The sequence below is a fragment of the Mytilus galloprovincialis genome, chromosome 9 (genome assembly GCF_965363235.1).
Source record: "Mytilus galloprovincialis chromosome 9, xbMytGall1.hap1.1, whole genome shotgun sequence".
Taxonomy (NCBI): Eukaryota; Metazoa; Mollusca; class Bivalvia; order Mytilida; family Mytilidae; genus Mytilus; species Mytilus galloprovincialis.
Genome location: NC_134846.1, coordinates 70,779,929 through 70,807,077, shown reverse-complemented (window position 1 = coordinate 70,807,077; position 27,149 = coordinate 70,779,929). Strand labels below are relative to the sequence as shown.

The 27,149-nt window shown below is 33.0% G+C and overlaps 1 protein-coding gene across 1 annotated transcript in view; it reads right to left on the bottom strand.

Annotated features, from left to right (window-relative positions):
* Positions 1-27,149, bottom strand: part of LOC143045804 (uncharacterized) — a 99,175-nt gene that overhangs the window by 14,014 nt on the left and 58,012 nt on the right. The window contains exons 10-14 of the mRNA XM_076218576.1: positions 14,886-14,982; positions 11,186-11,249; positions 3,705-3,785; positions 3,215-3,333; positions 1,712-1,916 (exon numbers count right to left, since the gene is read on the bottom strand). Coding sequence (XP_076074691.1) covers positions 1,712-1,916; positions 3,215-3,333; positions 3,705-3,785; positions 11,186-11,249; positions 14,886-14,982 — 566 coding nt within the window. The remainder of the gene's footprint in view (positions 1-1,711; positions 1,917-3,214; positions 3,334-3,704; positions 3,786-11,185; positions 11,250-14,885; positions 14,983-27,149) is intronic.

Sequence of the window (27,149 nt, the reverse complement as noted above, 5' to 3'; positions counted from 1 at the left end):
AAATACTGCCTCTAGTTGTGTATAATATGCATCCCTATAGTTACCAACTATATATCTTGGGTAAAAAGTGAATATTGTACACAGACAAATACGGTAACACTATTCTTAAAATGAAATTATTATCCATAATATTTCCCCAGGTGTGTTCTCATTTCGCCTTAGCTGTGCATTCCAGGTAAAAAAGGTAAAAAATATACTAAGGCCAGATGGGAATTAAACTAAGGCGAAATGTGAATTTAGATAAAAATATTAAATAAACAAATTAAACCTCTGTGTTTTTATAGCAATTTTAACAACATTGAAATAATTTTTTTTTTTAAATTGTGTTATTATAATTATATATATAATAAAGATAATACATGTAAAAATACAAAAAAAAAAAAAAGATGTGGTATAATTGCCAATGAGACAACTCTCCACAAGACACCAAAATATAGACACAGATATCAACAACTATAGGTCAACATACAGCCTTCAACAATGAGGAAAGCCCATACTGCATGGTCAGCTACAATAGGCCCCGAAATGTAAAACAATTCAAACAAGAAAACTAACGGCCTTATTTATGTACAAATAATGAACGAAAAAGAAATATGTAACACATAAACAAACGACAACCTGTGAATTACATGGTATACTATGACTTGACTTCTTCAAGCTTGGTCCAAATAATATAAGATTCTTTAATCTCCTGGAAAACATCGCCAACCAACATATTAACCTCAGTATGGTGATGCAGCATCTTACATCCTCAAACATGGAAACTAAACTAACTTTGAACATTCAAATGTGTACATCAGTGCCTTGTTTTTTTCACAATATGAACTATACGGAAATAATTCTTATGTTATATGTATTAGACTAAGTGTTTTTTTCTCATGCTATTATTAAAAATATAACATGTACATTTTCTATATAAGTATGCAAATTTAAAATTGGGTTTCTGAATTCAGTGCTGATTTAGATATGAAATACAAATGTATTTGTTATGATAGTATGATATTTGTCTTTTCTTTATTCATTGAAATATGAAATATCCATATACAATGTGTCATATCTAATAAGACTTTATTTAAAAATATAACACATGAGTAAAAAAAAATCAGAAAAAGAAGAGCAGCTATAAAAAAGAATTATTTAAAAAGTGGGACACCAAACATAAATAAAATTTCATGGTAGAATTTGACATCAAAATAACAAATAATAACTAATTGCAATACAAACAAAACATAACATAATTACAATGTTTACAGAAGCTCCCATTTCGCCTTAGTTAATTCTTATGTACCTGGAAATTTGTACTAAGGCAAACTGGGATTAATTTTATATAATTATTTTGACAGCTAAGGCGAAATGAGAATAAGCCTTTCCCCACATATATTAATAGAAGTTAGACAATACTTTATTTTTAATGCGTTCAAGGCCATATCTAGTCTGTGGTCTATACAGTTCATTTTTCCAGTGATATGAATGAACTTGAACTTCAATTGTATTTTACCAAAATATTTGAGACTGGTTTTTCCTGTGATATGATTTGCACTGACCATCATTTGCTATCTCTTTGGTCATTAGTTTTTCTGTGAAAAGATTAGAACAGACCATCTATTATTTTTTTAAACATATATTCAGACATGTTTTTATTGGAACAGCCCTAATATTATTTGACCATCACTTTTGACATTAATTTTTCTGTGATTACATAGGGACTGACCTTCTATTATTTTTTTGGCCATCTCTTCGGACATTGGTTTTCCTGTGATAGGATTAGAACTGATGCTCATCAGGACTTCAGGTCTTGTTAACCATCGTCTCATTAGTTTAGCTACAGTGAAAACAGCATCTACTTCAATGTTATACTGTCCTGATAACTCGGAATACTGTACTGTTGTCAACATCTGTTGTAAGCCATTACCAAACTGAAGAAAAAAAGGAAGATCATACATTTGCTATGCCTATTGAAGCCATTCCTATGATTTTTATATATTATGTATTGAGATTTTAATATGTATCTTTTAGCCAAATTTGCAATATTTGTCAGTCTACCAAGGTTTGTGGTGTTTGGTATGCCTGCAAATTTATTAGTTTAATATAGGGTTACATGCATATGGTGCAGATTTTGGAATGAGTTTTTGTTGGGCACAAATAACAACTGTAACTGTGAGCTACTGCTCACTGATGATACCCCTGCCACAAGTGGATGATGTTAATAGTGTAAAAATATGTAAGTGTTCGGTAAACAGGAAGTCGCTGAGTGGTGAATCTGAAAATGCATCACACGGTATAGCTGACTTATATAAACCCTGAAACCAAATTTCAGAAATCCTGGCATTGTAGTTCCTGAGAAAAATGCGAAGAAAATTTTCAAATTGGCCTTCATGTGTAAAATCATACAAGTGTTCAGTAAACAGGAAGTTGTTGAGTGATGAATCTGAAAACACATCACACGGTATAGCTGACTTATATAAACCCTGAAACCAAATTTCAGAAATCCTGGCATTATTGTTCCTGAGAAAAATGAGACGAAAATATTCATGGGATGGATAGACTGACGGACGGACTGACGGAAGGACAGAGGTAAAACAGTATAACCCCCTTCCTCAAAGCGGGGGTATAAAAATCAAATTTTTGGAAAAAATAAGAATGTTAAGATTTGCACCAGAATAGTTTTTATTCTTATTTCATATACCAAATGACTTTATTCTTAAAAAAGCAGTCTTCTATTTTTTAAAAGATTTTACAACTCAAAGGATTTTTAACCAAACAAAAAAAAAAAGGAAATGATCACAAAATATAAGATCAAAGCAAAATTTTGGAAAAAGCAATACATGTAATTACATTTTCATTTTCCTGCTGCTGACAAAAATGATTTCTTTATTTGATTGAAGATGATTTCTAACTATATTTATTATCAAAATTTTAAAATTGAAGTGAAAAAATAATAATTAAGTAACTAAGTAACCATAAAATGGGTATTTAGAACATATAAATAGGGTTCAAAGGTATTTTCTATGAAGTCTTTTGTGGTTAACTTTGAACTTTCTCTTGGCCATCTTATTATTTGTCCTTCCTGTGTCTTATTATTCCAGATTCGTATCTTAAAATCAAGCTTTTTATTGGTTCATTAAATATCTACCAAGTAAATGTTGAATTTCATTTGTCTTTTTTTCATTAGAAAGCATATTGTAGTGTTTAAGTATATATGTTATTAACTTACATTCTCAAATAATTCCTGTACATCATGAAATGTCATGTACCCTGGCTCTGAAGGATGGGATGGAGGTATGACATTTAATCCCATGTATGAAAATGGTGTTGTTCCAATGAAGCTTCTTACTACAAAAGAAAATAAATGTGGATTTCGTGTAAAATGTGCAATTTTTGGAATATTCATGAAAGAGATTTTGTTATATGAGGTGTATGAGACACATAAGGTTTTGTTGCAGAGAAATTACTAAGAATTTCCAATATTTTGTATATTCCTAATAACATATGAAAACTGTCTCCCTAATAACATATGAAAACTGTCTCATCTTACTTGTCCTAATATCCATTTGTGTCAGGTCACACATTATTTGTTAAGTAGATATAAGTATGTGGTATGAGTGCCAATGAGAAAACTCTCCATTAAAGTCACAATTTGTTCAAGACATGTTTTTCGCTTATTAACCTTTTTACACCAGATAATTACATATTTTATTACATACATCGACCTGGCTCCATCCATGCTGTTTTTCGTTTGCCTTTTCTGTTGTATGGATCAATATAAAAAGTGCTGATATATGAACCTACAAAATACATAACCTTAATAACTCATCATCAAAGTTTTCATTTTCTTTTTTAAAATAAATCTTGAAGGACAAAAATTCTCAAAATTTACTTAATGAATGCTTCTTTTTTATTATTTTATTGGGATGTAAAAGTCTTAACTGAAGCACATTTTGTTTGAAGCGGAGAAGCACTTAATCCTTTAGATGTGTGCGCTATCATCACTTAATTATTCACCCCAATAAAATTACAAAAAGAACCATTCATTGCTTAAAATTACATTTTTATGACCATGAAAAAAAGTGTTATAATTTTTTCTTTAATTTACGTGTGCATTTTTTTGTGGAGGCACGTGTCATCACTATCGTAACATTTCATTTTGATATGAAGGTAAATTTTTGAATGATGCACGATTGTTGTTAGCCAATCAAACTGAGAGATTCTCGTGAAAGATACATGTAAATTGTAATGTAATTATCTACAAATCAAGCTGATTGCACACATGATTCAAAATGTTAGTTGTTTTTTAACAATTCAAGTCTTCGAAAATAAAAGGGAATTCCTATCTTGCCTCATAATGAAAAGCAACTGAAAAAAGATGTTAAAAATCTTTCACAAAAATGATATTGCATAAATAATTTACTACTTTTGCGTAATTCAGAAGAACAAAGAGATTCATCTAACCATTTAAAAGACAGATACTTGAAGACACTGGTACTTTAAACCATCCCATGAGGAAGACCTTGACAGGTGATAACTATTCTGCACCAAATATCTCTCAGAGATATAAGTTATCTTGAAGTTGATAATCAAATGTAAATTATTTCCTTCTAAAAATTCAATTTCCTTCTAGATATTAGATTTGATAAATTTGTGATTTTTATATTAGGAAAATATTAGATTTGATAAATTCTTGATACATATTTCCCACCAACCTATCCAGAATCTTTGCAAGAGGTAAAAACGTTATTGGATATCTTGGCATGTAATAAATAAATTATTGGTTTTATAAACTAGAGGCTCTTAAGAGCCTGTGTCGCTCACCTTGGTCTATGTGCATATTAAACAAAAGAACAATGGATTAATGCCAAAATTGTGTTTTGGTGATGGTGATGTGTTTGTAGATCTTACTTAACTGAACATTCTTGCTACTTACAATTATCTATATCTATAATGAACTTGGCCCATTAATTAGTTACAGAGGATAATATTTTGTTAAAATTTACAACAAGAGTGCACACACTGAAATGTCTCGCCTTCTTTACTAATCATTGATTTTATGTTGATAGTCCTAAATGTAAAGCTTTATTACAACTGTCACATAAACTTAACATTAACCAAGAAAACCAAACATTGATTAATGAACCATGAATATGATGTCAAGGTCAGATAAACATGATAAACCATGCCAGGCAGACATATATGCATGTACAGCTAACAATTCTTCCATACAACAAATATAGTTGACCTATAGCTTATAGTTTAAGAAAAACAGACCAAAACACAAAAACTTAACACTGAGCAATGAACTGTGAGAATGAGGTCAAGGTCAAATAAAATCTGCGCGGCTGACATATAGATCATAAAATATTTACATACACCAAATATAGTTGGCCTATTGCTTATTGTATTAGAAAAATATACCAAACTTCAAAAACTTAACTTTGACCACTGAACCATGAAATTGAGGTCAAGGTCAGATGACACCTACCAGCTAGACATGTACACCTTACAATCATTCCATACACCAAATATAATAGACCATTTGCATACAGTATAAGCAAAACAGACCAAAACACAAAAACTTAACTATAACCACTGAACCATGAAAATGAGGTCAAGGTCAGATGACACATGTCAGTTGGACATGTACACCTTACAGTCCTTCCATACACCAAATATACTAGACCTATTGCTTATAGTATCTGAGATATGGACTTGACCACCAAAACTTAACCTTGTTCACTGATCCATGAAATGAGGTTGAGGTCAGGTGAAAATTGTCTGACGGACATGAGGACCTTGCAACGTACGCACATACCAAATATAGTTATCCTACTACTTATAATAAGAGAGAACTTAACATTACAAAAAATTTTAACTTTTTTTTCAAGTAGTCACTAAACCATGAAAATGAGGTCAAGGACATTGGACATGTGACTGACGGAAACTTCGTAACATGAGGCCTCCATATACAAAGTATGAAGCATCCAGGTCTTCTACCTTCTAAAATATAAACCTTTAAAGAAGTGAGCTAACACCGCCGCCGTAGCCGCCACGCCGCCCGATCACTATCCCTATGTCGAGCTTTCTGCAACTAAAGTCGCAGGCTCGACAAAAATGTACAAAATTTATGAAAATTGTTAGAAATTGATTAGAAGGGGCAATAACTCCTTGAGGAATCAACTGACCATTTTGGTCATGTTGACTTATTTGGAGATCTTACTTTGCTGAACATTATTGCTGTTACAGTTTACCTCTATCTATAATAAAATTCAAGATAATTACCAACCAGATTTACGACCACAGAGGTTGAACCCTGAACGGTTTGGGCAAGTATGGACACAACATTCAAGCTGGATTCAGCTCTAAATTTGGATTGTGATTAAATAGTTGACACAGCATAGGTTTCTGACACAGAATGCATGTGGTCTAATAAACTTAAACATTTTTTTTGCCTTTGAGCAATTCACTATGCTGTTGAATATTAATCCTCTCAAAAAAACGTTTGAAGAAATTTTCTTTTTATTTATAAAATCTGAGAAAAATTTAACCCCCCCCTCACCCATTTTTTTTTTCACATCCCCCTTTCCCTTTTTCCAAAACTGATCTCAATTCAAATTCCTAATGGAGTTTGCAACAATAACTACTCATTTAAATACATCATAAAATATTAAAATGTAAAATAAAGTGCTTGTTATCACTGAATGGTAAGGATTGTTTTAATTTATCAGTTGGTAGTAAAAGTGAATATACATTGTATATTGTATAAAACAATGATTTAAGTTGATTCAACTACTATTCTGGACAAAGAAAGATAACTCCAATTGAAAATTTCTTGCTATTGCACAATATTGTGCAATTAGATATTTCTTGCTATTGCGCAATACTGTGCAATTGAAAATATTTGCTATTGCACAATACTGTGCAATTGAAGATTTCTTGCTATTGCACAATACTGTGCAATTGAAAATGTCTTGCTATTGCACAATACTTAATATAATAATTTTGGATCCTGATTTGAACCAACTTGAAAACTGGGCCCATAATCAAAAATCTAAGTATGTGTTTAGATTCAGCAGATTAAAAAAGCCCAAGAATTCAATTTTTGTTAAAATCAAACTTAGTTTAATTTTGGACCCTTTGGACTTTAATGTGGACCAATTTAAAAACGGGACCAAAAATTAAGAATCTACATACACAGTTAGATTTGGCATATCAAAGAACCCCAATTATTCAATTTTTGATGAAATCAAACAAAGTTTAATTTTGGACCCCGATTTGGACCAACTTGAAAACTGGGCCAATAATCAAAAATCTAAGTACATTTTTAGATTCAGCATATCAAAGAACCCCAAGGATTCAATTTTTGTTAAAATCAAACTAAGTTTAATTTTGGACCCTTTGAACCTTAATGTAGACCAATTTGAAAACGGGACCAAAAATTAAGAATCTACATACACAGTTAGATTCGGCATATCAAAGAACCCCAATTATTCAATTTTTGATGAAATCAAACAAAGTTCAATTTTGGACCCGTTGGGCCCCTTATTCCTAAACCGTTTGGACCAAACATCCCAAAATCAACCCCAACCTTTCTTTTATGGTCATAAACCTTGTGTTTAAATTTCATAGATTTCTATTTACTAATACTAAAGTTATGGTGCGAAAACCAAGAATAATGCTTATTTGGGCCCCTTTTTGGCCCCTAATTCCTAAACTGTTGGGACCAAAACTCCCAAAATCAATCCCAACCTTCTTTTTGTGTTCATAAACCTTGTGTTTAAATTTCATTGATTTCTATTTACTTATACTAAAGTTATTGTACGAAAACCAAGAATAATGCTTATTTGGGCCCTTTTTGGCCCCTAATTCCTAAACTGTTGGAATCAAAACTCCCAAAATCAATCCCAACCTTCCTTTTGTGGTCATAAACCTTGTGTCAAAATTTCATAGATTTCAATTTACTTAAACTAAAGTTATAGTGCGAAAACCAAGAAAATGCTTATTTGGGCCCTTTTTGGCCCCTAATTCCTAAAATGTTGGGACCAAAACTCCCAGAATCAATCCCAACCTTCCTTTTGTGGTCATAAACCTTGTGTTAAAATTTCATAGATTTCTATTCACTTTTACTAAAGATAAGAGTGCGAAAAGACGACGCCAACGTGATAGCAATATACAACGAAAAATTAAAATTTTTGCGGTCGTATAAAAATTACGAAAAATTGGTAAAAATGACTAAAAGGGCAATAACTCCTTAAGGGGTCAACTGACCATTTTGGTTATGGTGACTTATTTGTAGATCTTACTTTGCTGATTATTATTGCTGTTTACAGTTTATCTCTATCTATAATTATATTCAAGATAATAACCAACTAGAGGCTCTAAAGAGCCTGTGTCGCTCACCTTGGCCTATGTGAATATTAAACAAAGGACGCAGATGGATTCATGACAAAATTGTGTTTTGGTGATGGTGATGTGTTTGTACATCTTACTTTACTGAACTTGCTGCTTACAATTATCTCTATCTATAAAGAACTTGGCCCAGTAGTTTCAGTAGTAATGATAGTAAAAATTTACAAATTTTATGAAAATTGTTAAAAATTGACTATAAAGGACAATAACTCCTTAGGGGGTCAATTGACCATTTTGGTCATATTAACTTATTTGTCAATCTTACTTAGATGAACATTATTGCTTATTACAGTTTATCTCTTTTTATAATAATATTCAAGATAATAACCAAAAACAGTAAAAACAAGTGAAACTGCGAGCTACTGCTCACTGATGATACCCCCGCCGCAAGTGGATAATATTAATAGTGTAAAAATATGCAAGTGTTCAGTAAACAGGAAGTTGTCGAGTGATGAATCTGAAAACGCATCACACGGTATAGCTGACTTATATAAATCCTGAAACCAAATTTCAGAAATCCTTGTATTGTAGTTCCTGAGAAAAATGTGACAAAAATTTTCAACTTGGCTATCATGTGTAAAATCATACAAGTGTTCGGTAAACAGGAAGTTGTTGAGTGATGAATCTGAAAACGTATCACACGGTATAGCTGACTTATATTAATCCTGAAACCAAATTTCAGAAATCCTTGTATTGTAGTTCCTGAGAAAAATGTGACGAAAATTTTCAACTTGGCTATCATGTGTAAAATCATACAAGTGTTCGGTAAACAGGAAGTTGTCGAGTGATGAATCTGAAAACGCATCACACGGTATAGCTGACTTATATAAATCCTGAAACCAAATTACAGAAATCCTTGTATTGTAGTTCCTGAGAAAAATGTGACGAAAATTTTCAACTTGGCTATCATGTGTAAAATCATACAAGTGTTCGGTAAACAGGAAGTTGTCAAGTGATGAATCTGAAAATGCATCACACGGTACAAAAATTTTCAACTTGGCTATCATGTGTAAAATCATACAAGTGTTCGGTAAACAGGAAGTTGTTGAGTGATGAATCTGAAAACGTATCACACGGTATAGCTGACTTATATTAATCCTGAAACCAAATTTCAGAAATCCTTGTATTGTAGTTCCTGAGAAAAATGTGACGAAAATTTTCAACTTGGCTATCATGTGTAAAATCATACAAGTGTTCGGTAAACAGGAAGTTGTCGAGTGATGAATCTGAAAACGCATCACACAGTATAGCTGACTTATATAAATCCTGAAACCAAATTACAGAAATCCTTGTATTGTAGTTCCTGAGAAAAATGTGACGAAAATTTTCAACTTGGCTATCATGTGTAAAATCATACAAGTGTTCGGTAAACAGGAAGTTGTCAAGTGATGAATCTGAAAATGCATCACACGGTATGGCTGACATATATAAATGTTGATACCAAATTACAGAAAGGGTGGATGTGTAGTTCCTGAGAAAAATGTGACGAAGTTTCGTGGGACGGACTGACTGACGGACTGACGGACTGATGGATGGACGGACTGACGGACGGACTGACAGACAGAGGTAAAACAGTATACCCCCCTTTTTTAAAGCGGGGGTATAATTTCCTTAAAATTACCAATTCAGGGGCAGCAACCCAACAACGGGTTGTCCGATTAATCTGAAAATTTCAGAGCAGATAGATTTTGACTTGATTAACAATTTTATCCATGTCAGATTTGCTCTAAATGCTTTGGTTTTTGAGTTATAAGCAAAAAACTGCATTTTACCCCTATGTCCTATTTTTAGCCATGGCGGCCATCTTGGTTGGTTGGCCGTGTCACCGGACATATTCTTTAAACTAGATACCCCAATGATGATTGAGGCCAAGTTTGGTTAAATTTGACCCAGTAATTTCAGAGGAGAAGATTTTTCTAAAAGTTAACGACGAAGGACGACGGACGCCAAGTGATGAGAAAAGCTCACTTGGTTTTTTAGGCCAGGTGAGCTAAAAATGAAGCTCTAGCTGTCAGTGCATAAGCCCTTAGAAAGGTCACACCAAGGTAATAGCATGATATTCTACAATATACTTGTATCATTTAATTGAAGTGTTTCTGTTGATCAAAAATATAGTACTTTAATTTTTTTTAGAAGCAGAACATGATTGTGTTGGTTCAAATATAATATTGCAAGATCAATACATCTTATCCCTATTTTTCTGCTCTTACATAACATCTCAAAAGTTCTTGTAAATTTTTTATGTCATAATAGAAAAGATCTGACGCCACAATGGAAAAGTGATTGTTGTGTGACATCAAAAGTTCAATTGGAATAGATTCTCAGGTCAAGCGTAATAGAATTTGGAGAATAAAGAAGGGGATGGGCATTATAATCTCCATGGAAACAATACTTGAAAATGCCAATAAGTTTGCATACCAAATTTTATTGACTTAACATTAGCAGTTAATCTTAACTGATCTAATCACAAACTAATACATTCAAACTAAGCAAAAAATTCAAAGTTGATAAACCATGACTGAGGGGAAGGGGCCAAATAATCTCTATGAAAATGTAATATGCAAATTATTAAACAATTAGGAACATACCAAATATTATTGACTAGACTTGACCCATAAACTAGACCTAATCACAAACTAATACATTGTTGACTCTGCTGTGGCTGCTGCTGGGGAAACAGCATACCTATTTCTTCCTTTTTAAGGCCAGAAAAAAAAATTATGTAAATAGGATAATCAATGAGGTAAGCCCAATTCTTCCCAATATATTGCAATACATGACGTACCATCTTTGTCCAGGATATTATACACCCATACATCCTCATGCCAAACTGGAACATCTTTGTTTTCCTGAAATATAAAACAATACTATTCAGCATTATCAAATAGAATGAAAAGTATATCTTTTAGTATACATTTAGGCTTGCTGTTCGGTGAGAGCCAAGGCTCCATGTTGAAGATTCTATTTTAACCTATAATGGTTTACTTTTATAAATTATATTTATGGAGAGGCTGCTAAAACAAACACTGTGCTGATCTGTAGAGGTAGAAATGACAATTCAAAGCACAAAAAAAAAAGAAGTAAGTCAAGGAATTCAGTAGAGTTACAGTCATCATTAATTTAAAAATCCAGAGTTTTATTACAAAACAAAATAAAAATATGTTTGTTAAAGTTATTTTTACAAAAGGTTTATAAATACTACTAAATATGAATGAGGGTAGTAATGCCCTTTGATGTCAGGCATCAAACAGTCATATTGACTAGCAATAGCGTCAAATTGATAAAAAAGTTACCGTGATTTGTCAAAAGATCCATGTTGTTGTTCGTCAGAGGTCTACAAATATTTTTGGAAATCATTTAAAAAGTGTACATTTTATCGCCATAAAATTACTGTTAACATCATTTGGCAAGAATTTTTACCTGTTATTTGTTCTGATGGAACCCTCATTAAAACCTTCATTTAGAAGAAGGCATGTTATTATTAATCACTAGGCTTTATGTCAGAGGAGGTATCAGGATACCTTGAACACAGGCCAGTCATATATTTTATTATCATATACTTAGACTAAATAACATATGATTTTTACTGTATGATAATCACATTAATTCAACTTAAATTCCGTATTTTTCAAATTGGTGCTTAGCGGGCTGATATGAAAAGTTTATCACATGCCTTTCCGTAACGTTATCGCATGGCATTCCGATGATACTCGGCAAATTCCAGAAAATATACCTCAATGCTATGTTTTCACTGAAAGTAGTATACAACTAAATACAAATATTTGGATACTGGAAAGTATATTTTGTAAAATAATAAAAAAAAAAACCAACAATCAAATAATTAAATAAATGCATTTTTTCAACATAATTTAGAAAGTTACTTTAAAAAAAAGTTGACTTTTCCAAACAGTGTTAATAATGTACATTGATGGATTATATTTTTGTCGTTCAGTCCTTATTAAAATGTTTTTCTTTTCTGTTGAGGCATATGATAGAAAGATTTCATATCGAATGTACTAAATTTGGGGTCCTACGTGCGTGAACTTTTTACTCTTTGAACTTCTATTTAGGAACCACGTAAAAGGGTCAATATAATTATATGAAACTGTTATTTTTCGTCATTGTTGAAGCATATGATAACCAGATGCTCCACAGGGCACAGCTTTATACAACCGTGGGGCAAGTATGGACACAACATTCAAGCTGGATTCAGCTCTAAATTTGGATTGTGATTAAAAAGTTGACACAGCATAGGTTTCTGACACAGAATGAATGTGGTCTAATGAACTTAAATTTTTTTGCTTTTGAGCAATTCACTGTGCTGTTGAATATTAATCCTCTCAAAAAAATGTTTGAAGAAATTTTCTTTTTATTTATAAAATCTGAAATGAGAAAAATTGAACCCCCCCCCCCCCCCCCCAATTTTTTTTCACATCCCCCTTTCCCTTATTTCAAAACTGATCTCAATTCAAATTTCTTATGGAGTTTGCAACAATAACTTCTCATTTAAATACATCATAAAATATTAAAATGTAAAAAAAGTGCTTGTTATCACTGAATGGTAAAGATTGTTTTAATTTATCAGTTGGTAGTAAAAGTGAATATACATCATGTACATTGTATATTGTGTAAAACAATGATTTAAGCTGATTCAACTACTATTCTAGACAAAGAAAGATAACTCCAATTGAAAATTTCTTGCAATTGCGCAATATTGTGCATTTAGCTATTGCTGAATACTGTGCAATTGAAAATTTCTTGCTATTGCACAATACTTAATATAATAATTTTGGATCCTGATTTGAACCAACTTAAAAACTGGGCCCATAATCAAAAATCTAAGTACATGTTTAGATTCAGCATATCAAAGAAGCCCAAGAATTAAATTTTTGTTAAAATCAAACTTAGTTTAATTTTGGACCCTTTGGACTTTAATGTAGACCAATTTGAAAACAGGACCAAAAATTAAGAATCTACATACACAGTTAGATTTGGCATATCAAAGAACCTCAATTATTCAATTTATGATGAAATCAAATAAAGTTTAATTTTGGACCTCGATTTGGACCAACTTGAAAACTGGGCCAATAATCAAAAATCTAAGTACATTTTTAGATTCAGCACATCAAAGAAGCCCAAGAATTCAATTTTCGTTAAAATCAAACTTAGTTGAATTTTGGACCCTTTGGACCTTAATGTAGACCAATTTGAAAACTGGACCAAATATTAAGAATCTACATACACAGTAAGATTCGGCATATCAAAGAACCCCAATTGTTCAATTTTTGATGAAATCAAACAAAGTTCAATTTTGGACCTTTTGGGCCCCTTATTCCTAAACCGTTGGGACCAAACATCCCAAAATCAAACCCAACCTTTCTTTTATGGTCATAAACCTTGTGTTTAAATTTCATAGATTTCTATTTACTAATACTAAAGTTATGGTGCGAAAACCAAGAATAATGCTTATTTGGGCCCCTTTTTGGCCCCTAATTCCTAAACTGTTGGGACCAAAACTCCCAAAATCGATCCCAACCTTCCTTTTGTGTTCATAAACCTTGTGTTTAAATTTCATTGATTTCTATTTACTTATACTAAAGTTATAGTGCGAAAACCAAGAATGCTTATTTGGGCCCTTTTTGGCCCCTTATTCCTAAACTGTTGAGACCAAAACTCCCAAAATCAATCCCAACCTTCCTTTTATGGTCATAAACCTTGTGTTAAAATTTCATAGATTTCTATTTAATTATACTGAAGTTATAGTGTTAAAACCAAATGTCTTCTAACGAGGACGACGACGCCAACGTGATACCAAAATACAACCAAAACATTTTCAATTTTTGCGGTCGTATAAAAAGATCAAAACATGTCATTTTTCATATCCCATGTTTTATCACCCCTCTGTCAATATCAGCCCTCAAACCATGCGGCTCTTGGGCTGACATTGAACCTAGGGGTGATAATACATATGATATGAAAAATACCATGTAATAATCTGATATTATCACTTTATTGAAGTGATGATTTTTTATTAACCAGGCTAGTTTTAAGACTGAACTAGTTTTAAGACTGAACTAGTTTTAAGACTTGCTGTAAATTCTGAAATTCTTGCATGCATTTATTATTGCAATTGTTAAAGAATGGACAAAAATGAGAGTTCACTTATTGCTATTTCAAGAAAATCTGCCAACAGATATGTGTATCAGGTATCAAAATGTGAATTCTTTTTACTTACTCGGATTATTATTTGCATTACTACAAACCTTGCAATAATGTCTGAATTAAGAAATAATTCATGGCAGCCGTATATTTCTTTTCATTTAACCATGGGCATTTATATTCGATTATTTTAATCATGCTAAATGAATTAGTTGATTTTTATTTTGCTGAACACTTTTGCTTTTACAATTTCTCTTTATCTTTTATATTTTCTGCAATAAAACCCTGTTGTCATACTACTAGTATAAATTCACTGAACTACAAACCTGAAACTGTATATGAAAAAGCTTGGAACATAAATCCAATAATCCCTTCAAAACTAATGGTGCTGGAAAGTATTCTCTCACTCCATCAGCATTTAATCTGCAATAAATAAGTAATACAACTAAATGTTCATCTTTAGAGGAATTCCATCCTTCAACAATCTCTAGCGAGTCAGATACTGACAAGAAATGTCATTAGTTAGGAGTAATGTTATTTTCAGAATGATAGAACAGCAACATTTCAGCAAAAGCTTATTTTGTAATCTTGAAAGATACACAAAAACCTTAGGTGTATTTCAAATCTAATAAAAACAAGATTAATGCAAGTGTTGACCTGCAAATAAAACAAGATTGCATGTGTTGTCCTACTAATAAAACAAGTTTGCATGTGTTGTTCTGCTAATAAAACAAGTTTGCATGTGTTGTCCTGCTAATAAAACAAGTTTGCATGTGTTGTCCTACTAATAAAACAAGTTTGCATGTGTTGTCCTACTGATAAAACAAGTTTGCATGTGTTGTTCTGCTAATAAAACAATTTTGCATATGTTGTCCTGCTAATAAAACAAGTTTGCATGTGTTGTCCTACTAATAAAACAAGTTTGCATACATGTGTTGCTCTGCTAATAAAACAAGTTTGCATGTGTTGTTCCTGCTAATAAAACAAGTTTGCATGTGTTGTTCTGCTAATAAAACAAGTTTGCATGTGTTGTCCTACAAATAAAACAAGTTTGCATTTATGTGTTGCTCTGCTAATAAAACAAGTTTGCATGTGTTGTCCTGCTAATAAAACAAGATTGCATGTGTTGTCCTGCTAATAAAACAAGTTTGCATGTGTTGTCCTACTAATAAAACAAGTTTGCATGTGTTTTTCTGCAAATAAAACAAGTTTGCATGTGTTGTCCTACTGATAAAACAAGTGTGCATGTGTTGTTCTGCTAATAAAACAATTTTGCATATGTTGTCCTGCTAATAAAACAAGTTTGCATGTGTTGTCCTACTAATAAAACAAGATTGCATAGATGTATTGCTCTGCTAATAAAACAAGTTTGCATGTGTTGTTCTGCTAATAAAACAAGTTTGCATGTGTTGTTCTGCTAATAAAACAAGTTTGCATGTGTTGTTCTGCTAATAAAACAAGTTTGCATGTGTTGTCCTAGAAATAAAACAAGTTTGCATTTATGTGTTGCTCTGCTAATAAAACAAGTTTGCATGTGTTGTCCTGCTAATAAAACAAGATTGCATGTGTTGTCCTGCTAATAAAACAAGTTTGCATGTGTTGTCCTACTAATAGAACAAGATTGCATGTGTTTTTCTGCTAATAAAACAAGTTTGCATGTGTTGTCCTACAAATAAAACAAGTTTGCATTTATGTGTTGCTCTGCTAATAAAACAAGTTTGCATGTTTTGTCCTGCTAATAAAACAAGATTGCATGTGTTGTCCTGCTAATAAAACAAGTTTGCATGTGTTGTCCTACTAATAAAACAAGTTTGCATGTGTTTTTCTGCTAATAAAACAAGTTTGCATGTGTTGTCCTACTGATAAAACAAGTTTGCATGTGTTGTTCTGCTAATAAAACAAGTTTACAAGTTTGCATGTGTTGACCTGCTAATAAAACAAGTTTGCATGTGTTGTTCTGCTAATAAAACAAGTTTGCATGTGTTGACCTGCTAATAAAACAAGTTTGCATGTGTTGTCCTACAAATAAAACAAGTTTGCATTTATGTGTTGCTCTGCTAATAAAACAAGTTTGGATGTGTTGTCCTGCTAATAAAACAAGTTTGCATGTGTTGTCCTGCTTATAAAATATTATGGCATGCTTTCACCTACTAATAAAACCAGATTGCATGCATTTTCCTGCTTATCACACTCATATTGGTAATTGATAGTATGTCATAAATGTCACAAAAGTGCTCAAATGATACTCTAAACACATCACTGTCAATTGCAAGATGATGACTAAATATAAGGTCTGTCTGTTCCACAGTACTTGAGAAAAGTCATGAAAGTGTGATGGAAAATATCTAGCTTAGTCAGATTCAACATACTAAATTCAAAGTATTGACAAAAAAAAATAGGTGTCTGACTGTTCTGAGTAGTAACTTCTCTTTCAACTCAACACTGCCAAGCTGCTTACAAGATATGAAATCATTCTGTTCAGTGGTTAACTGATAAAAGAGTGGTGAAAAGTTTTAATAAAGTCCATCTAACATATTTAAAGGTTCAAAAACAGATAAAAATATATTTACTAAAAAAATCTCATGTACTGAATTTTTCAATAAGGACTAACTGCTGATTTAAACTTTATTATTATCTCTCCACTCAAAACAAATAAATGGAGAATTGTTAGGGTAAATGTCAGAGCAAACTATAATATTTACATAACGTTTTGTAAAAACTACTTATTGCATCAATCTAAGTATTTTTACACTTTGCTGTAATAAAAGTAATAGGATATCATGCATTTATCATGCTTTACCATGAAACAAAGTTTATTTGAAATTAAGCTATCCTCCCCCTTTTCTCAGCACAATAAAAATTCTACCATTTTGCACTAACCATTATATCATGGTATATCCAATCTAGCTGGTCCAAGGACACAGTTATCGTCCTTTGGTTTTCGTTGTCTACGAATATAGTCCCTTGTGTAAACAGTGTATAACTTGCATGTTTTATTTGAAACACTTTCCCAATTTATGTCTTGATACTAAATGCATGAAATATTAAGTAGGGGGATGTAATTACATGTTAAAAAAATTTGGGTGCTGAATCTTTATGTTAAGTAGTGATTTGGTCCAGTGTAAAAAGGTCAAATTTTATCATGTCTGAAGCTGTCAATTTGAATTTTACACTCCCTTAACACAGAATTGTCAATATTTTAAGTTAGAGCTGGTAGAAGTTTCTATAATTTTGAAATTATTTGTCTCACTGGTAGTACACTACACTGTAAAAATCTTTTTAAGAAAGAGCAGGTGCGATTTTTTTAATTTGAATTTATTGTCTAAAAGAAATGCACTACGAAATAACTGTGTTCTCGGGCCTAAGAGATGGAATCCTGAAATCTAGATTCTGTACTTTGGCAACTTTCCTGAATGATTTGCTGGTTTCAATTTGTCAAACTCAATCAAAATAAAGGATTTACATCTTTAGTCCTAAAATTCTGTTAAAATGTGCTATTTAGTCATTCTACGGCTACAATAAGCATTTTAAAGCAGTTTACATTTTATGCTTACGAGGCATACTGACTTTCTATCTGACAGCTTTTTTGTTCCTGATATTTGTGTTTCTATGCTTAAATCAAATTTAATTAACCATTTGTGAACTCTGAAGAAAGGGAAAATTACTTTATCACAGAAAAATAGTGCAGCATATTTTGTAGTCTTGGCCCTGGTTAAACGGCCTAATTGATGTATGTAAAATGTGAAGAGCTTTGCACATCAAATCTGTAGTCCATCCCAAATATATCACTAAATCTGTAAAAAAAAGCACTTAACTATATTCAGTACACCTTACTCCTTTCATAGGCTACCATGTTTTTTTTTGTATGACAGTAAGTGGTCCAAATTTATGCCTATTGAGACTAAAACTAAATGCAAGTTTTCCATTGAAAAGTGAAAAAACTGGCCATCAGACCATATTTGTCTTTCAAAAAATTTAAATGCAAGCTTCTTTTTGCAATTAGACTTCTTGTATCACAACACCTTAGCATAGAAATGAGCAAAAAGTAACACATTTTCATTTCTGATAGCTTCTGTGTGCATTTTTGTGTCAATATGGGCTACCGCCTAAATCAACTCTAAATAATTCTCAGTACTACATGGCCCAAGACCATTTTATACTCATGTGGTATACTTTTTGTAACTTTTCTATACATTTAAATTACATTTAATATGTATGAAAGAATAATTTAGGCTTAAAAAACTTCAAAAACTTCAAATTGGCTGAGAAAAATGCATATTTATATAAGGCTTCCCTGAATTGGAAAATCTCTATTTTCAGACATAGGCCCATATAAATTTGACTTTGAAATAATTACAATACATCTGATAAATAAAATGATTGTTCAGATGCTTTTAATACTTAATATATAATATTCAAGAGCATTTAAAAAGCAAATTTTTAGGCCAAAATCTTGACAGTTGAAGATATTTAATTTATACGTCAAAAATAAACATCCAAATGTCAATACTAAAATGACCCTAGTTTCTCTAATATATGTCATATGGCCATGCAACTTTGCAAACTTTTATAAAGATTGGTCAAGTCTTTCTGTCCTATTAGGTCCAAGAACACAGTTATCGTCCTTTGGTTTTCATTGTCTACGAATATAGTCCCTAGTGTAAACAGTGTATAACTTGCATGTTTTATTTAAAACACTTTCCCAATTTATTTCTTGATATTAAATGCATGAAATATTAAGTAGGGGGATGTAATTACATGTTAAAAAAATTTGGGTGCTGAATCTTTATGTTAAGTAGTGATTTGGTCCAGTGTAAAAAGGTCAAATTTTATCATGTTTGAAGCTGTCAATTTGAATTTTACACTCACGTAACACAGAATTGTCAATATTTTAAGTTAGAGCTGGTAGAGGTTTCTATAATTTTGATATTATTTGTCTCACTGGTAGTACACTACACTGTAAAAATCTTTTTAAGAAAGAGCAGGTGCGTTTTTTTTAATTTGAATTTATTGTCTAAAAGAAATGCACTACGAAATAACTGTGTTCTCGGGCCAGCTAACACCCTCATGTGTGAATCAAATATATGCAGTATTGCTTATCTCAAAACAAGATATATAATATAAATTTTCATGATATATTAATTAGCAGCTACAACTGCTTGTTACTTGACAGGTAGGTGTCATTACTTCCTTCTTCCTCAAAACCAACAATTATCAAAAAGTATCCGTCCAAATATAAAGTTCAAGGTTTACGTTGCATCAAAAGTTAAAGTTTCCAATAAAAATAATAATTTCAAAATAGGTCCATTGATTGATTCATGTTTGCTTCATGTCCAGTGGTAAATATTTCATTCTAATGCAATTCGTTTGGAAAGGTAATTTTCATTGGATGTTGACAAATATTTTGAAGGGTTAGATTCCAAGTTCTACCAGTTTGAAACCAGGAGAGCTATCATATTGAATCAGAATTTTTTTGTACAGACTTTTCATTTTTTGCATTTTTAAGCCAATATATTTAACCAAAAAGGACAAAAAACAAATGAAAGCAATAGGTAGGTTAAGTATGTGTTTTGTTCAAATTCAAAAATACATACAGACAATTCACACATCTTCCTTTTGTGTATTTTTTAAATACCATACATACGTCAAAAAGTTAAATTGGTGACTAACAGTGTTTCAACATTGTTATTTATTGCATTGATGATTCAGATTAATATCCTTCGTCAGTCAGATTCTGATGTTAAATGAATCATCTTTAAGTCTTCTTAGATTAAACTTTTAGTAAATCTTGAAATTTATACAATAAAAAAGTCAAACCGAACATCAGTTAAGACGCTTGCATCATTCTAAAAATTTGTTTAACATGGCATAGGTTATATGGCTTATTATAACAGAGAGCTCACATATATGCTTTAAATACAAATAATAATGTGCGATTTGAACAATTCTAAAACTTTATCGGGAACGACAATTATGATAGTATAACATGTATAAGCATAACGTCTGTAAAATTACCAAATAGACAGCACTGAAGGATCTTAATTTTAAAATATTTGAAATTGACAGAGTAAAGTAGCTACAACAGAGTCTGAATATTTAAACATCGCGAACAAACGGCCGTTAAAATGATATAATAATTTTTGACTAAGTATAACTAGAAGAACGTGGCTTGGTACTTTTACATCCCTCAAAAAATTAAGCAATTTAAATTGGTATCTTCAACAAATTTATTTAATAAATGAAAAATGTTAAGAAAAAGAAACAGAGACTGTAATAATAAGTAATATATAACCTAAATGTGAAGCACTATACGGAGTCCAACTACATCTTTTCATTTATCCCATTTGGTGCCAAAGTTATTAATTTTCTTATCCAAAATCTTTCCGACGAAGTGTATCCTCCTCAGACCAAGCAAAGTTGTGGTCATTGATTCAATTAAGTGTGGCAAGGAGATCTCAAATGTCGACTGAGAGGGAGGTCTGGCTTGCATTGGTAGTCGCTACGATGGCCGTTCATTCGTTTGTGAAACGGCTGTACTTCCCAACATACTGTTTACCACATTTACACTGTAAGACATACACAACATTTGAAGTCTTGCAATTAACATTGCAACATATGGTGTATTCTGTGCCAGTGGAGTGACTGTTAAAAGTCTGGGTATCCAGTATTTGTTTGCAAGTCAGACATCGTTTGTTTCCGCAACCCTTGCAAGAGCCCATAGATGAAGAGTCTGCTTGAGAGGATAAATCAGCTCTCACCAGCAAGTCTTTAAGGCTTTTGAGCCTACAGAAAGCCAGTACAGGTGGCTCGGGAAAGATCTTGGATAGTTTAGGATGTTTTTCGATCTCTTTCCAATTTTCACGGATTAGGTGAGATAAGCTGTCAAATTTTGGATGGTAAGTCAACACAAAAGGCACCCTCTTGTTGACCTTTTTGTCTTTATATTGTAAAAGCTCATCTCGGCTGATGTTGTTAGCATGAGAAAAACCTTTATCAATGTCTTTTCTTTTGTAGCCCCGATGTTTAAGGTGACCGCGAAGTTCTTGTAGACGTTTTTTTGCGATATCGTTGGTGGAGCAAATCCTTTTTATTCGTATGGCCTGGCTGTAGGGAATGCACTTGGTGCAGTGTTTAGGATGACAACTTAAAGGAGATAGATATTGATGTTTGTCTGTGGGCTTGCAATACATATCTGTTAATATGTTTCCATCCCTCAATTGCGTTGTAGTGTCAAGAAATGTGATCTTAGAGTCAGAGATTTCATATGTGAATTTTATTGAGGGATGGGCATCGTTGGCATGATGAATGAACACATTTAGTTCTTGTTCAGTATTGTCCCACTTCATGTCAATATCGTCGATAAATCGGAACCAAGAGAGGGGATGATGAAGAGATGAATTGAGAATTCTTTGTTCTAATTTCCTCATAAAAATATTGGCATAAGATGGGGCCATCTTTGTTCCCATAGCTGTTCCATTAACTTGGAGGAAGTGTTCGCCATTAAATGTGAAGTTATTGCATTTCAATACCAAAGTTAGAAGCTGGATGAGACATTCAGTTGGTGGATGTAAGGTGTTACGAGAGTTCCAGACTTCCCTACAGGCTTCAATACCATCGTCATGGGGGATGTTGGTATAGAGGGAGGTAACATCAAGCGACACAAGGATCATTTCAGGTGGGAGAGGGTTCAGAGATTCCATTTTCTTAAGATAGTGTGTTGTGTCTTGTATATAGGATGGTAAATTTTCTACATGTGGTCTCAGATGAAAGTCAATAAATTCTGATATTTTCTCTGTAGGGTGGTCATTGGCGGAAACAATTGGTCTACCGGGATTATTGACTTTATGTATTTTAGGCAGAAGATAGAAACGCCCGTGCTTTGATTTTTCAGGTTTTAGGTATTTAAATGTGTCTTCATCAATATGCCCCTGTTCACACGTTTTTCAGGTTTGTTGTGATCTCTTTGTTGAACTGAGGGGTGGGGTCAGTGTCTAATTTCTTATAAAATCTCTCATCAGAGAGTTGACGTTCCGCCTCTTGAATGTAGTCACATTTGTCCATGACCACAACAGCGCTACCTTTATCAGCTGGTTTAATTATAATGTCATCTCTGTTCTTAAGTTTCCGCACAGCTTCATTTTCTTCAGACGATAAATTGCTGAATGTTTGGGAAGTGGCAGTGGACAGATGTGTTACGTCGGATTTAATTTTGTCAATTATATGTTCCAAAGTTGCACATTTACTGGGTTTCGGAATCCATGAACTTTTTTTCCTGAATCTGGGAACATCGACATCTTCTTGGTCGTCATCTGAGTCGAGATCACTTGTGTCACTTTCAGTGGTACTTTTTGTGGTGTCCTTAGAAAAATATTCCTTGATTCTGAGGGATCTTGCCAGCTTTTCTAGGTCATCTTCCAAAAGTATAGAATCTATTTTGCCCGGCGTGGGACAAAAACTAAGACCTTTTGACAGTACCTTAGTCTCGGTCTCCGACAAAGCAACTGAAGACAAATATATTATCCTCCATTTAAAATAAGAATTCGGAAATGAAAAGGACCATGATAAATCTCTTGTAAGAAACAAATCAACTTACACCCCAAGCCCGGGGAAAGACGATTATTTAGATACTTACATTGAGACAATAACAAAATTTCCCGTTTGTGCACCTAAATGTAAACAAAATTTAACCCGAAATGAACGGGATGCATTTAAACGTCTTAAAGATGACGACTCCATTATCATCAAAGAAGCAGATAAAGGAGGAGCCATCGTCATTATGGATACTGACTTTTATAAAGAAAAAGTTTTGGAACAGCTTAATGATGATGAATACTACAAACAAATAACAAATAACTCGGATAAAGCAACAAAAAAGAGAATAAAGAAACTGATAAAAGACCACGACAAATGTCTAACCGAGAAGGAAATAGCGTACTTGTGTGACTTTGATCCGAAAGAGAGTAATTTTTATGGACTTCCAAAAGTACATAAAAGTGCACAAATACAAAATACTGTTCGCGATCAAAACAATATCTACTTTGAAACATTCCGTCCCGCCGATTTGAAATTAAGACCAATTATAGCTGGGCCAGAATCATTAACTCAAAGACTAAGTCATTTTATCGACCTTGTTATCAAACATCTATGTCCGTCAATTCCAAGTTATATCAAAGATGATATGGAATTTTTAAATCACATTCCTGCCATAGTTCCGGAAGAAACACTATTAACAAGCTTTGATGTTACAAGTCTATACACAAATATTCCCCATGATCTAGGTCTTATAGCCGTAAAATATTGGATCGAAAAATGGGATGAAATTGACAGTAGATTTGAAACAAACTTCATACTAGAGGCTACCAAAATAGTTCTGGAAGAAAATACATTTTATTTCAACGGAAACAAATACAGACAAATTAAAGGTACAGCCATGGGAACTAAAGTTGCCCCCACATACGCAAATTTAGTGATGGGATACTTAGAGCAACAGATGTATCGACAAATATCTATCCAATTCAATAAAAATTTCTGTGATTATGTCATTCAATTTTGGAAAAGATATTTAGATGACTGCATAATATTTTGGGGCAGATCAGAAAAAGATTTATATAAATTTAAAGATCTAATCAACTCCTTACATCCGTCGATTAAATTCACCATGGAAACCAGTGACACACAACTACCATTTTTGGATATCCTCATCTTAAAATCAGGCAGACATATAACAAAGGATATTTATTATAAATCCACAGACATCCATCAATACTTAAATTTTCATTCGTGTCATCAGTCCCATACAAAACGAAATATACCTTACTGTATGGCCAGGCGGATTTGTGCTATAGTATCTGACCATAACATTCCAGAAGTACGTTTGAAGGAATTAAAGGGCTATTTGACACAACAGTTATACCCAGAGGGTCTAATCGAAAGTGGAATTCGAAAATCTAAACTATTAACACTTCAAGAATTACGAACCCCGAAAGTGAAAGACACAGATGAAAACTTAAAGAAAATACCGTTTGTTAGTACACATGACCCGTATTTACCAAACGCTTTAAATACAATTAAATCAAACCTCCCGATTCTACACGAAAGTGAAACTATGAAAAAATTGATACTGGAAGGAAACTTAATCTACAGCCGAAGACAACCTAAGAACTTAAAGAAACACTTAACCAGAGCTCGGTTCGAACCAAAGGTTAGTGACTTTGAAATAAAGTCTTGCAGAGATTCAAGATGCGGAGATTCAAGATGCGGTGTTTGCGGTCAAGATACAAAATACTTAGAAACGGGCAAAATGAAATCATTTAAAGATGGCAAAAAATTTCATGTGAACACCAATATGACTTGTAAGACAACAAATCTTATTTACTATGTCACATGTCCTGATTGTGACTTAAATTATATTGGACAAACCGGGAATAGCCTATGTGAACGGGTGCGAGTTCACAAAGAACAAATAAAACAACCAAAATACAGAAATTCGCCAATTAGTGCTCATCTTGATACTTATGGTAAAAAGCTTTTTCAAATAATGCCCATTTTTAAATGTAGACGGGATGAAGCATATAGAAAAGAGATGTAACGTTATTTCATAACAACGTTCCGATCGAAATTAAATACAGAGAACTTTTAATAACCAACAATGGCGGAACGTCTTAAAAACCTCCTGAACGATGTCGCCTATAGCAACACTACATCAGTTATCCTGAAGAGTCCCAATGGAAGGATGAAATCGATAGAATGGAACTGTTAACTTTTTACTTATTTTATTATTTTATTTAATGAATATATATATATATATTAAATGACTGAATAAATAGTCAACGATAAATCTTACGGGGCGATGGATCATATAATTATGATTCAGTACACTACAAAATATAATATATAACAAGTCTAAAAGAGTACAACATCACCAAAAACACGATAAAACGAACAATATGTTAGATATTTCGGATAACAGATATCCTTCCTCGGTAATAGCACGATGACAAATCAATCATGTCAATTCAAATCAAGACTCTATCAAAATCTTGAAATTAATACAATTTAAGCGAACGCTGGAACAATTTTAAAATTTCCAAACACGGCGCAAAGACTACAGAGATATGCCAAAATAATAATAGTTATTTACGATGTGAACTGGCACAACTCTAAATTCCCAAAGGTGGTGATAGTTGAGATGTTAAACAACTGCGTTGGAATACAGTCTCAATAAACAGTCCTGACCGATCTAAGCTGGTATGATATTTAAAAAATGACAGTGGTAGAAAAATTGTGACAGAGACTGCGTATTTAAACATTCCAAATATATAATAAGTTGATAATAAGAAAAATGAGTAATAAATTTTTACTAAGGTTAAGTAATAGAACGTGGCTGTGTATTTACACATCCCTGCCAACTGTAATTAAAACTAGTATAATTCAAAAATTCCTGAAAAGTGTAAGTGTTCAGTATGGGAGCCGGAGTTACTGGACACAAGTTTGAAGGGAAAATGAGTGATTCTTTTATGTTTTTTCATTAATGCCCTCTGGGGAAACTGTCCTGAGCTTTCTTATCCAAAAACTTTCCCGAGCAAGTCTGTCGGCCTTTGACCAATCCTCGTTGTGATCTATGATGGTGATGGTAAGTTTTTTTAGATCAGCTTGGTCGTGCCCATGTGATCTTAAATGACGACTAACGGGGAGGTCGGGCTTGCAGGTGTAGTCACTATGATGACCATTCATGCGTTTGTTGAATGGCTGTTCTGTCTCGCCAACATACTGCATGCCACATCGACACTGAAGAATGTATACAACATTCTGGGTTTTGCAAGTTACATTACAAAATATTGTGTACACAGACCCAGTGGAGTGACAAGTAAATGTTTGAGTATTCAGTATTTGTTGGCAAGTCAGACATCGTTTGTTACCACATGACTTGCACCATCCTGTAGTTGAACAGCTTTTATTAGAGGAGACGGCAGCTTTCACAAATAAGTCTTTTAGACTTGCTGGTCTCCGAAAAGCTAAGACAGGAGGATCGGGAAAGATTTTGGATTTTGGGTGATTGGCAATACTTTGCAAATTGGCATGGATCAAACGTGAAAGGTTGGTAAAGGTGGGATTGTATGTTAAAACAAATGGAACTATTTTGCTGCGCCTCTTCTTTTTGTACTGTTACAGGTCATTGCGGCTGTTATTGTTAGCACGCGCAAACCCATTATCTATGTCCCATTTCTTATAACCTCATTTGATTAAAAATCCGCAAAGTTCCTGTAACCGCTGAGTGGCAGCCTCCTCAGAGGAGCACTGTCACTCCACTGGGTCTGTGTACACAATATTTTGTAATGTAACTTGCAAAACCCAGAATGTTGTATACATTCTTCAGTGTCGATGTGGCATGCAGTATGTTGGCGAGACAGAACAGCCATTCAACAAACGCATGAATGGTCATCGTAGTGACTACACCTGCAAGCCCGACCTCCCCGTTAGTCGTCATTTAAGATCACATGGGCACGACCAAGCTGATCTAAAAAAAACTTACCATCACCATCATAGATCACAACGAGGATTGGTCAAAGGCCGACAGACTTGCTCGGGAA